The 13233-nt window shown below is 44.8% G+C and overlaps 1 protein-coding gene across 3 annotated transcripts in view; it reads right to left on the bottom strand.

Moving 5' to 3' along the window:
• Positions 1 to 433: 433 nt before the first annotated feature.
• LOC117582552 (putative neural-cadherin 2) overlaps positions 434 to 13233 on the bottom strand; it is a 171312-nt gene continuing 158512 nt past the window's right edge. For all 3 annotated transcript variants that reach the window (XM_034270377.1, XM_034270379.1, XM_034270378.1), the window contains 6 exons: positions 9952 to 12280; positions 9418 to 9588; positions 7535 to 7776; positions 2485 to 2715; positions 2224 to 2397; positions 434 to 2152 (listed from right to left, as the gene is read on the bottom strand). In XM_034270377.1, the coding sequence (XP_034126268.1) occupies positions 1857 to 2152; positions 2224 to 2397; positions 2485 to 2715; positions 7535 to 7776; positions 9418 to 9588; positions 9952 to 12280 (3443 nt within the window). In that variant the 3' untranslated portion in view covers positions 434 to 1856. The remainder of the gene's footprint in view (positions 2153 to 2223; positions 2398 to 2484; positions 2716 to 7534; positions 7777 to 9417; positions 9589 to 9951; positions 12281 to 13233) is intronic.

The raw sequence follows: 13233 nt of genomic DNA, 5'->3' as shown, positions 1-13233 counted from the left end.
GGTTCTGGGCCGCGCCATCTGACAGCTTCTGGTTTTTGTAAAAGGCAATGCCTGTTCGCCTGTCAAACGCTTCGTTGGTCTCTCAGGCGCTGAAAGTTGGTTGGTGCCTTTCGGCGTTGGTTTCCAAGCCGACACCTTTCCCTTGGACTTAACGGTGCATTACAGACGCAAGAATGCCAGAATGTCTGCCCAAGAAGCAGAGAGAATTTAAAAACAGCACCAAGGATCATTAGGCAATGTCAACAAGCGGATTGCCCGATTGGCCAACATCCAAAATGTATGCGAAAAGGAGTTCCTCTTTCAATTGGTTTTGTTATTTTTTTTTGTTTGGGGCTTTATTGATTTTTAAAAAAGTATGCTTAAATGCTAACTACTAACAAATTGTCCATTAACTAACGTAAATTTAATTAACCCTTTTCTGTTTTTTTATTGGTTTTTTTTTTGCATATGACTCATAGTTTAATACATATTACAATAATATTATATTCAATCAGTTTCTGTTATGATTTCTGTGTTTTCTGTATTTTCTGTTTTGGATTCTGTTGTTGCTTCTATCTGGGATAGAATCTATCTAGTGTATTTGCTAGTAAATGCAGAAATATGAAAATTGTTTGATCAACACTCGTATTATTTTTTTGGCCTTCCGTTTTTCTGGGTTGCTTTTTTTTGTTGGGTAATTACATTTATGTTTAATTGTAGTTTAATTAGTCTATTAGTTGGTTTTTCGATTTAATTGCCTTTAATTTAATCATAGAATTACAGAATTTAATATGTACAAAATTATGTTACATTCACGGTTTAAGTTTTCTTTTTGCCTCATTTAGTTTTTCAAATTCCAGCCAAAAGTTGGATCCGTTCTCCCCTTTTTCGGGAAACTTTTGTGGCCACGTGTGGGTGCCGTTCTCCGTGCTCCGCTCTGCTCCAGTCTGCACCGGTCTCATGGTTCTTCAGGTGCTACCTGCCCGGCCATCGGACACGTTCCCCAAACGGTGGCACAGAAAAGTTACAGTGAAGGGCTCTGGCCTTTGGTTTTCGGTTCAACTTACGTGCTAGAGAGCTAACACCGTATTTATACAGGGTCTTTAACTAATATTTTTCAAGTTTTATAAACTCTTTTTCGTTCTTTGTCATTGTAGTATGCCTAATTTATCTACTTGTATTTATTTGTAGTTTTTTTAATCGGTTGAATTTCTTTGATTTCTTAGTTGGTTCGATAGAAAATCATTGAGAAGAATATTGAAAGAAAGCGAGAAAGTCAACATTAAATAGATAACAGGAATATAAAGATATCCGAAAGAGAGTATAACAAATTAAATTACTTGGAATAGATTTACAACTTCAAAAGAAATTAAAAGAAGTTCTTCAAGAAAATTTTCCATAATTGTAAATGCAATACAAGTTGGTCCGTAAAGTTCGAGAGGCTGAAAGATTTAACATAGTCATTCATCCGTCAGTTCAAACAAGATTTTAACGATAGTTAGACATACAAAAACGATCCTTAGGTGTGCCTTGGTGTACCATTGAATCCTTAAGAAAAGAAATCTGAGTCTTAAAAGAAGTATACTTTGAGTATGAATAGAACATGGATATATCTATATCCATCTAGAGCTTATTTATCAGAACATTTATAACCTTATGTTAGTCTTAAATTTCACAAATAACCCACACGGTATATAGCTATATATAATACATATACAATTTTAATCCTAACCAGACGATACGATGCACACATTGAATACACAAAACATATTTTCGGCTGGAGGGTGTGCGGTGCCCTCCCACCAGATGTTGGCTTGGCATATGCCATTATGCTTACAGCTGAAACATCGGTTTAACTACAACTTAACTATTTACTTTTATAATACAACTTTATCGGCATCGGGTTTGGGTTTGGGTTTGGGGCAGCCACCACCGCCGGGTCCGGCCCCGCTGCCCGTTGCTACCACAGCAAGGACACCGCTGTCCGCTGGCGAGGATGCTGCACCTCCTCCTCCTCCTGCTGCAGCTGCTGCTGATGATGTTACTGCCCCCTCTGTGGGGGGTTGGCTCTGCTTGGCTTTCGCCTTATCGTGCACGTACATGGCGGCGAGCGCATTGAAACGTGGACCCCAGTTTTGTAAATAGTTAAAGTCTTGATTCTCATCATCAGTGCCTGCAAAACAAAGGGAACACGAGCTGCATTAGAGGTTTCCTAATGGAGATGCAGCCGGTGCAGTGGTGTACCTGAGGCCAACGAGCTGAGGGACTCTGCTATGCTGCCACTCCCCTCGAAGGTAAAATTCCGCAGGTCATCGAAGGGCGGGGCATTGGGATCCTTGTCGATGCGCAGCTTCCGCTCCTCCATCAGATACGCCACATTCAGCTCCTGGCCGGGTGGCAGCAGTGTCATCACAGGATCTACACACCCAAGACAAACATTACCACAATTACTCGGGCCCTTCCCATGTGTGCACTGCACATGGCCCATCTCGGCTGTTTACTCACATATGATGGGCATCTTGCAGGCGGCAATGTCCGGCGGCATGGAGCCGCCACCTTGGGCGCTGATTGGTATTTGCAGTGGTGTTATGTCGAAGGCCGTCATATCATCCTCTCCACCGCCCTCATCCTCATAGCTGATTACCGTTTCGCGCACATCCTTCTCGGGTCCAGAGCGTTTCTTCTTTTTGGTCGTTTTTCGTTTCCGCGAATACAGTACAAATATCAGGGCCAAAACTAAAAGGAAAATAAATATGGGAAAATGTTTGCCATTCAGTTTTAAGTTTTTACAAATGATATAATCGTAGAGGAGAGTTACAAGAAGTAAATCCTGCTTTTTGGTTGATTTTTATATCGAAATTCATACGAGAAGTGCCACAACTTGCTTGTTCTTCAAGATACAAGTGTAGTAATAAATAAATACAACATTTAATTGTGAGTCTTCCTTTTCCTATTTGAACTAAAAGCAGCTTTATATTTAGTAACTATTCTGCTCTTTACAATTATCATTTAATTTTGCTCATTTACGAGTGGTCCACTCTCGCCTCTAAACATCCTGTCTGCTCTTCATTAAAGTCTCTCTTTTGCTGCTCAACGTTGTTTCTGCTTTATTTTTACCTTGATAAAAATTGAGGAGCAAAAATTGTGAAGCAAATGTGGGTATGGTGGGTCCGGGAACTGTGACTGAGAGTCTGTGTCGGGGTGTCTGTTAACTGTCAGGGCCCCATAACAACAACTCCATTTACATTTAATGAAGGTAATTAAATGTAGGGGAAAATTTTATTCTTTTTCCGTTCTTTGCTTTTCCACACTTATAAAATGTAGATAAAGGTGAAAACTTTCAGTGGAACGGGGAGAGGACAGATTCTAAACTGATAAACATGAGAGGGGAACGAATTTAATTGGTTCCAGTTCGTGATGTAATTAATATTTTGTTCTAACTTTGCGTTGCACTTAATAAAATGTATTTTAAATGTTTGTGTAATGAAATGTCCGTGCTTGAAGGGTGAATATCTATACTTTCCCTGGGTAGGAAAAGCTTCAACAACCATTCAAAGAATGATGATTAAAAACCATTAAAATATCGTACATTTCAGTTTTATAAATTAAGATTACTCCATGTCTTTTGGTTGGCAGTTATTTGGCAACTAATGAATCCAATCCTCTTAGCCTCGAACGAAAAACAAGAAGTGAACCAGAATACAGAAAGGAAACATGCTGTCATTCGAGACAGAGTTTTAATTATTTTTGCTTGGCTGTTTGCTTAACACCACAGTGCCAGAGCCAAGTTAATATTCCTGTCAACTGAAGCGCAGATGATAAAATGCAAGTCTACTCGAGAGGACCCAAAACCATCTTTCCTACTAGCAATGATAGCCTCACTCCACTCCCCTAACCATTCACCCTATGCTCTTTTGGGGCACCACCCCTCGTTTTTTTGTGGGTCTTGTTTACACGACAAACACACAGAGAGTGATGATTCTAGAGACCGAGTTCAGAGGGAGGCTGAGCCCCCAAGAATATGTTCCAGTGGCTGGGAGTCGAGAGAAACTTATTAATAACTTTATGCTACTTAAGGAAACTCAAGGAAAAAGGCAAACTGAGTGCGAGAGGCAGACGGACAGCACTGAGCACTGAGCACTGAGGGCAGAACTTAACAAGTTTTCATGGTAGAACGACTTGGAGTTGGACTTCTAGTAACGCTAGAAATGTGCATTTGGAATGTGGAATGTTTTTGGCCTCGTCGTAATCCGCTTAGATGGCAAATGGCTGTCAATGGATGCCTGCCCCTCTCGACTCGTGTTCGTCTTGGGCACTTCACTACACACAAAAACAGACACAGACCCAAGGCGTTTCGCTTTGGATGCCATGGTCTCAAGTTGAATGCAACAATTACAACATAAAGTTGCAACACGTCCCGGAAAACCCCAAAAACCGAAAATAGTTCATTGCCAGTTCTTGGCCGTGGCATGAAGTGCATTACATTTTGTCTCCTGCCGCAGAAAGGAGCGACAAAACTTTCTAAATTATCTGGCCACACAAGTTTTGCTATTAATGGGTACAGTCCTACCCACCCAAGTAAAATCCTCAAAGTTGGGATTGGGAGAGAGCCTGACCAAATCTGTTTGGAAAGTTATGCGAATCGAAGGAATGTCATTCTTTAGGATTAATTATAAGTTGAATCCGTTTTTAATTAGTCGCGTATAAGCGAAGTTTCGGAAGGGAACTGGGAAATATTCTTGAAAGTTAATTAAAACCCCGAGCTGACTCTTCTGTTTCTCTCTCCCAGTGTGACTTGACAGTGAGGGGTTGACTTTTCAACAGGAGTGAGAATTATTATAATTTCTCATTGAAACTTCAATGAGTTTATCGAACATTTAGTCTTTCTATATCAATAAATGAAATAAATTAGTGGCAAACAGTTTTAATACCGAAACAATGAAACATTGTGGAAAAACTGAATATTTGTCTTTTAAACAACACAAAGTGATAATCCCTACATTTATTTACTCAATAAATAAAGCCTAATGTTGCTCTAATGCCATTAAATCAAATCTAATTCCGGGGCAAACAATACAAAAATTCAAATGCATTTAAATTATTCAAAATACCCCAATTTTTGTGGTCAACTAAATCTGGGATTTCCATTTAGTATAGTAAAAGCACAATATATATTTTTCGTAAGCAGGCCAGGGCCAACTGTTCATTCATCAACCTTTAATCAACATTACAGCAAAAACCCAAGCCAAACACAAGCCGAAAAACTACACAACAAGAAACAAGAACGTCAAACTAACCTACATACAAAAAACAAAAGGCAAAAGGCAAAAATATCCAGTGCTGTACCAGTACTGTTAGCAGAACGAACAAAGCGGATGGAAAGCTCTTTAACAGCCTTTGTTTGCCCTCAACTATACAGCAATGGACCAAGGAATTACTCGTATCTTGTGGCTGCTGCTCTGCCCTGCCCTGCCCTGAACCTGCTGACCAGGTCACCTTTTCCAGCATCTCATCAAAAGTGGGATAGGGAATGGGTTTTGTGCAAACAAGCAGGTTTTTGTAGTGGCTCCTCCACTTGAAACTTTATGCTAAAGTACAGTTCAGCGATTCACAGATTACACGGCTACAGGAACACAGAACACAGAGACTGGAGTGCACGGGGTGACAGCGCAGGACAAGCGGACGGGATATGAAAAAGCGTTGACTGTAAATAATGTTAGATAATTATTTAGTTTGTTTTTCATCTTCACGCCACTTTAACCAAAAGGCAACAAGAAACAGCAAGAAAATGGGAAATCAACAGCAACCCAGAACCAACAGAGTAGCAATAGATTTTGGGGGCTGAAAGTGAAGATACCCTGGAAGATCTAGGGAAAAAATGGCATGCAGAATGAAGAATTCTTTTAGACACTGATTAAAATATATGACATAGACAAATGCTTTATTTTCAGCTTTCAAGGGTGAAAAGACAACCGGGAAAGAGAAATTCCAATTTTATGCTTTCCTTTCTTGAAAGATTTTCACATCATAAGACGGACAAGTGGTGGGGAAAGAGTACTTTTTACTCTTCGTACAAAAGTATTTTTGTGGCTCGTTGCTTATTTATTGCGCCTATTTTGCGGTTTAGCGGTTTTATGGCCACGCCCTGCCATTGTTTGCCGAGGCATCTTCTGGTAGGCATCTCCCTGGCAGGCCCCGCAGGCAACTGGATAATTATCTGGCTTAGCAGCGTCTAATTAGCTTAAGGTTCCGCTTTTCTTACACTGCAATTTCAGGGTTTCGCTTTGGGCCCATTAGGGAGGGAGGCTGCACAGGGATGCGGATAAATCAGCGTCACTTTTAAATATGGCCAAAAATAAATTGCCCACAGCGGAGCAGAGATCGGGCCTGGGAGAGGGGGATGGGCTAAAATGTGTAGCGCTAATTGAAAATCCTTTCAAATCCCAGACGAGCCGGACAAAACGAAAATAGATTGTCGCGCAATGCGTACGAGAAAACGCATTTGCATGGCCAAAACGAGCTGAGCCCGGACCCGGAGCCGGACCCGCTGCCTGGACCGATGCTGAAAACCGAAAATAACCAAATGGCCAAAGCCACTTAACACTCGTTCGCAAAATCCATTAAGTGCCAGAATTTTGTTCAAATTTTATTCTATTTTTTCTGTGTGTGCGCAATAAAATGGCACAAATTGGCTTAGGTAGAGTTATAAATGGGAAACTGGAGGCGACTAAAAAAAGTCTAAGAGTGCAATCCGATTTGGAGCGAAAGTTCCGCGAACTAGGGATGTATTTTTTATCACTATTGATTATTCTTTTCCGCATAAATATTACAATCGAATAGAACAGACTGTTAATTTCTTCATCAAGCTGCAAAACGTTACGATAAACCTTTATGCCCTGCACTATTCTCTTAAATTAAAAGATAAAACAAACTGTAATAGCTTTAGCACTTTTTCCAGCATTAATTAGCAGCTAAAAAATATGTTCAACCCATTTATTTTTAAGCTAATCCAACAAATTGCCTTGTCTGAGCGCAACAAAAAACAAAAAAAAAAACGGAGGCTAAAACAGAGAACACAAAGACTTGCTGGCACTTTATGTTGTTGAAAATGCATGGCGCTGCCACGTAACCCTCGTTAGCCCTTGTGCAGAGAGGTCCTTCTCCCATATGCATTCACACACACAGCCACATCCGACGACTGTCCAAACAGATGTCAGTGTCGCCAGCGCTGGCATATTCAAGTTTTACTTTTTTCTTTCTTTACTGTGTGTGGCCTCCGTTTTTCGGTGGGATTTTCTCGCTGGGATTGTGTGGGGCAGTCGAGTGCGAAAAACGTTGAGCACACTGCAAATTGCATTAGCATGGGGAAAACAGAGCAACACTGCCGAAGAGCCAAAGAACCAAGTGGCAGGACACTCCGCTCTGGGGCCCAAGAATGCTCACTGCAGCTCGCGCAGCTTAAGCCGCTTAATTGACACACATGAATGGGGAAATTTTGGGAAGTGAAAGCCCCCCGGGAAGCAACCGAACAGTTGTGGTCTTATTTCGTACTTACTCAATATGATAATCAGGCAAACGAATATGGCGCCGAGGGCGCCCATGCTTAGCTTCAGGCGCTGCCCCTCCTGGACCAGCTCACAGTTCTCGCCCCAATAGCCCTCCGGGCAGATGCAGCGATAGCGCAGGCGAGGCTCCAGATTGATGCACGTGGCCCCATTCAGGCAGGGCAGATCCAGGCATTCGTTCCGATCGACACAGCCCTTGGTGTCCGAGGACATGATGCGTCCCTCACTGCAACTGAAATGACAGAGCAGACAATGCAGAGTGAGAGAGGATTAGGAGGAGTCGGAAAGCTGATTACTGGATGGGTGGCAAAAATAAATGTATGCAGAAACATGGTAATGATACCCAGGAATGGGAGAGTGCTGAGGGTAGATTGGGTTGGCAAGGGGTTATAATAAGTTATGAGAGATTCCAGGCAGAGATCTAACTATTCCCAGTGATAGCCGATGGCCTAGTGGGTATCTTTCAGTCCGAATGCAGTTGGAAGTTGTAGTGCAAATTTTGTGTTTTTTTTTGCGAAAAATATATACTTTTTACTTCCAAGTTGAGTTGTGTTGCTGCTACGCCATGAATCCCCTGAGATTCCAGCACCACTGCTGCGCAGGGTATGCAGTTTTTTGAAGCGCATTAAGGGCGTGAAGTTTGGGGTTTCGGTTCGCCGGAAGGGCATCCCTGAGGTGGGTTGGTGTGCAAATTTAAAGCTCACATTTTCTAGCATTTTTGAGTACACACTCAAAATTTAAGTGATTCGGTATGCCGGAGAGAAGCGAAATGGTCTTCGCAGCAGTGTCTGACTGACACAAATTCCAGAGGCATTGCGTTTATGGGGGGCAGTGGAATTGAGGCTAAAGTAAGCATAATTTATGACACGTCGACACCTGAGAGAGGCAGGAGGCAGGAGGACGGACCTAGAAACGTGGGCCACTATTTAAATTTATTTAAAAAAATGATGGAAGGCAGCAAAAGCTGTTGGAAGGCAAACACGTGTCGGAAAATCATGCCAGGCCCCGCAGATGTTTCTGTTCCCGAAAGCAAATGGAGCGAGAGTGGAGCTTACTCTGCGGGGGGTGGCCACGGTGTGTGTGCCATGGCAGTGAAGGTCTCTCCTGTGCGGTTGTGGAGGACACCGACGACACCCGACATGATGCAGTGCCAGATTGGGTGTCCTGTCGCCTGCCAGAGGGGGAGCACTCGAATGGAGTCACTCTGCAAAACTAATGATGTGGAAAATGTGCTCTGCTTGAGGGGCTTGAGGTGCTCTAGCCCATCATCGATGAGGTGTGGCAAATGGCAGGAGCAGAAACCCAACGATCAAGAGTCATGTGCCCCAGATACACCAGCTATGCAAATGTCTGTGTATGCAGTCCTGCGGTGTCTGGCAATGCCCGAGAGGACATGTGATGACAATTGATATTATTTGTTTTGCATTCGAAGTCAATTTGCTGTTTGCCATTGTCAGGTGGCAAATCGGTGGAGTCTTTTACCCCCTCAAAATCGATAGCATAACCCTTACACTAATAGGATGAGTGAGTGTGGGGCACTAAGAGGAATCTGTTGAACTTTTACACTGTCCAAAATTGATATGGAACCAACCCCACAGGGTTCTAGTTGCTGCCTTTGACAAAAGTTATAATTTGTTTCCTTCCACCTGAACTCTTATTTAATTAATCATATTTTGCAGCGTTCTCGCATTTCAAAGGAAAAGTTCCTGGAGTTCGTAATTAGCTGGGAAAACCATAAATTCGTCTCCAACAATATTGCTCCACACTGGTCCAATTTAATTAGCGTCACAAAAGCAGGAAGTGTGGCGGAATAGGCGGCAACGGCGGCAAAGGCGGTAAAGGGAAATGACAAAAGGGGGCTATGGGTACTCACGTGCACTCGTATTCGTTCCACAAATCGACACAGTCAAAGGGATCCGGGCAGATGACATTCGAACAGGGCCTGTTCGAGGGACAGTTGCGGTCCAGATTGCGGGCCATCGTCGCCTGGCCCCATTGAGTGCCATTCATGGCAGGCGGCAGGGGCAGGTGTTTGCCATCCAATCTACAAAACAGAAAAGTGAAAAATATGCATGAGTAACAGCACAAGCAGCGCACAGCTCATCAACAATCGAAGTAGTCGGAACAAAATGCTGACAAAACGCAGATTGGAATACACTTTCTTGTGGTGTTTATGAATGGGAAAAAGATGGAAAGAAAACCTTAGCAAATAAATATATAAATAAATACACTAAAGTAGCTCTAACAAGCGATCATTTCCATGTCAGCGAATGCATCATTTTCCAGCGTTTCAGACTCTACTTAGCTTACAAAATAAAACATGCTCCTTCTTCATTACAAAAATCAATTGAACCTTCTACAATTTCCCTACCATAAAGCTTAGGTTCCAAATTTCTGTTCGCCTCACCTGATGTCATCGAGGCAGCTCCTTTGGAAATCGGATTGTACCTCAAAGGTCTTAACGCCCGTATACTCAGCCTTGCCGCCCGCATAGACGCCCTCCTGCTTGTCAATGCTCAGCCACTGATGGCCAATGTAGTGGAAGGACTCGTTGTAGCGCCGAGACTCGCCTCCGTCCAGCTCCATGAGAGCCGCCGAGCCGTATCTGCTAATGCGAATCACATGCCATTGTCCATCATTTACGGAGATGGCCGTGAGGGCCAGCACTTGCTCCTCGTTGCGCAACGAATTGAGATTGTAGCGGAACTGCAGCTGGCCCCGTCGCAGCTCCAGTATGGCATACTCTCGATGATGCTGATCGCTGACACGAAACAGCTCGCCGCCCTGCTCCCTTGTGCGGAAACGCAGCTGCAGCTGCGTGCTGAATCGATCGGGCTCAAAGCTGAGGGCGAACTTGACGTAGCTCTGCGCCTTAAAAGTTGTGGGAATGGTGGGCACATTGCAGCCGGGACCCATCCAGCCGGGCTGGCAGTGGCACTTGGCCTGCACCAGGCTGGCGACACAATTGCCATGCTCCCAGCAGCGGGCCGTGTGCTCGGTCTTCAGGCAGACTTCGTCGGTCTGCGGACAGGCGGGAAAGCTGTTGCGTGCCAGGGCGGGAAAGGCAAGGTCGTAGTGCTCCGAATTGTGAATCACATTGCGTATGCAGCCATCGAAACCTTTGGAGCTGAACGCATACTGCCAGTTGTACAGCGTCTGGTCGAAATGCTGTCTATAGAGTCCACCCAGTTGCAGTGGCTGGTTGAGATTCAGGGCCTCGGCGAACGGTGGTATCTGTCCTCGTGCCTGGCAGGCATTGTCATCGAACTCCGGTGGCGTGCCATCCTCCATTTCGGACACCAAGGCGGTGCGACAAAAGTCCACCACCATCCGGACATTTTCCGCATCCCAAAAGACATCCAACCGATGCCAAACACCATCATGGAGGATCTTCTTGGTCTTTACCCGCAGCTCCAGCGTGCCAGAGCCGAAATCAATGAGCAGCCTGGGATAGCCCTGCTCCAGTTCTATGGCTATGAAGTCACTGATCACCGTTTCCCCTGGTTTTGGTGGCACTATGGGGCCATTGTAGAGTATCAGGCCATCGCCCTCGTGTGTTATAAACTCCAGACTCAGATGCGACTCCGTGCAGAGCTGCAGCGGCGGATACCAAGCCCAGCCGTTGCCTCGAAAACTCCGCGTCGACTGCTGACATCGCGGGCCGCCATAGCCCACGGGACAGGCCACACACCGTGGCCCATTCCGTGTCTCCACGCAGCGTCCTCCGTTGTAGCAGAGATGCGAGCGGCAGTTGTGTTCCGTGCTGCCGGTGAAGTTCCTCGCTCGACACACGCACTGGGCACTGATCTCCAGGCGCACCCCGACGAGTGCCGTGCGATTCACACTCACTGTGTAGGGTTTCTTTCCTAGCTCCACCTTGGAGGAACACGAACCGGCGCCGCACTTTCCCTTTGCCTCGTGCAGACACTCGTTGATGTTGACCATTGTGATGTTGAGGCCCACCTCCTGTTCGATTTCCTCGCGGTGCATCTGCACAACTCCATTGAGTCGCACGGCCTTGAAGTACGGCTGCTGTGTGGCGGATCTAGCGGCAAAGTGCACATCTGTCAGAGGATAAGGGGAATCCTCCTTCAGCTGCACACTAAACACATCCACATTGTCCCGATCGGTGTACAGCAGTTCCGCCAGCTTGTTGCGAAAGCGTTCCAGCTTCGAGGGTTCCACCTGCTGCTTGAGAGGATTCCATGTTCTCACGAAATCCTCATCGCTGATGTGTGCCAATCGCATGGAGCCAGCCTGCTGCACCGCCTCCGTGGTGATGTCCCTCACAGTGACACTCAAATTGGCCGGAATGTCCTCCTGTCCGTGCTCCCTGTCGTACACCTTGAAGCGGAGCTGATAGCGCCCCCGTCGTGTGCCTGATCGCATGGTCAGGATGCCCGTATCCGTGTCCAGCTTGAAGCGCTGATGCTCCTGCACCTCCCAGTAGTACTTCTTATCGGGCACATCCCAATCGTCGGGATCGTTGACATATACCCTGCCAATGGGTGTATCCTGCGACTGTCCCTGGTAGTTGTAGACCAGCACGGACTTGCTGCCCGGCTGCATTTTGTTGTCATTCACATCGCCAATGGTGATGGTCAGCGTACTCGTGCCAGTCATGGCAGGCGCTCCATTATCCTTGATCTCAATGGGTATGGCATACGTTTTCTGCGCCTCGCGATCGAAGGGACGCAGGGATGAGATGATGGCCACACCATTGCCATTATCGCCTCCTGCAAAGAATTGCCAGACAAAAGGAACGTTTGATTACAATTGTACTATTACTCTGTTCAGCGTCGCAGTCATTGCACTACTCTGCAGTAATTGTACCTGTGTAGGGTGTAATTTCTTTGTGTAATTTCTGAAACTCAATCTGCATTGCAGCAGCAGTCTGGTACATTGACTGTGAAATCAGCCCAAATGCGATACGTATATAAGCAAGCAACTTGCAATTCAAAACCCAAAACCAAACCAAACCGGAAAACCACATCAATGGACTGACTGCCTTCCGCTTGTACTCCACTCCACTCCTCTCCACTTCACTCCACTACCTTCTCTTTTTTGCTACACTACTCGACGGAATTTAGTTCTCCCTCTCTCCTGCTCTATGTTTTCGGACACTTGATTCATTCAAGGCAGTTGCCGCACAATCAAAGTCCAAATCAAACGCTAAACCAAACTCTGTTTGCATAGTAATGGTGATTGAATTATGTTTCAGACAATCAGCATCATCAGCATTGTTTGTGCCACAAAGTTAGTGGCCGAAAAAAAAGCTCAGGAAAAAAGCCAACTAGCAGAGAATGGCACTAGATGAAAAGGAATGTCGAAAGTGAAGTGAAAATAAGTGCAGGAGTGGCACAGAACACAGCCTGAAGGCATCATCATCATTCTAGATGCACCAAGACAGGCCAGGCTTTTGTTTTTTATTGCGATTTTGAGTGTGATTCAACTAGCAGTTGGGACAGTCCCTGGGAGAGACTTTAAAATGCTCTACAGTTCTTTATTGTAGTTAAAGCTCCTAGATCAGATAATTCAATCTCAAAACTATAGATTTTTGTGGAAGGACAGAACATTTAATAGTTTGAAAATTCCCAAGCAAGCTGAATAATTTAATGAAAATATATCTTGGAATGGCCTTTTTCCCTACTTTATGTAGTGCGAATTTCCAAAGTTTAATTAAGGAATA

Source organism: Drosophila guanche, unplaced genomic scaffold, assembly GCF_900245975.1.
Source record: "Drosophila guanche unplaced genomic scaffold, DGUA_6, whole genome shotgun sequence".
NCBI lineage: Eukaryota > Metazoa > Arthropoda > Insecta > Diptera > Drosophilidae > Drosophila > Drosophila guanche.
This window is presented reverse-complemented; position numbering and strand designations above follow the sequence as displayed.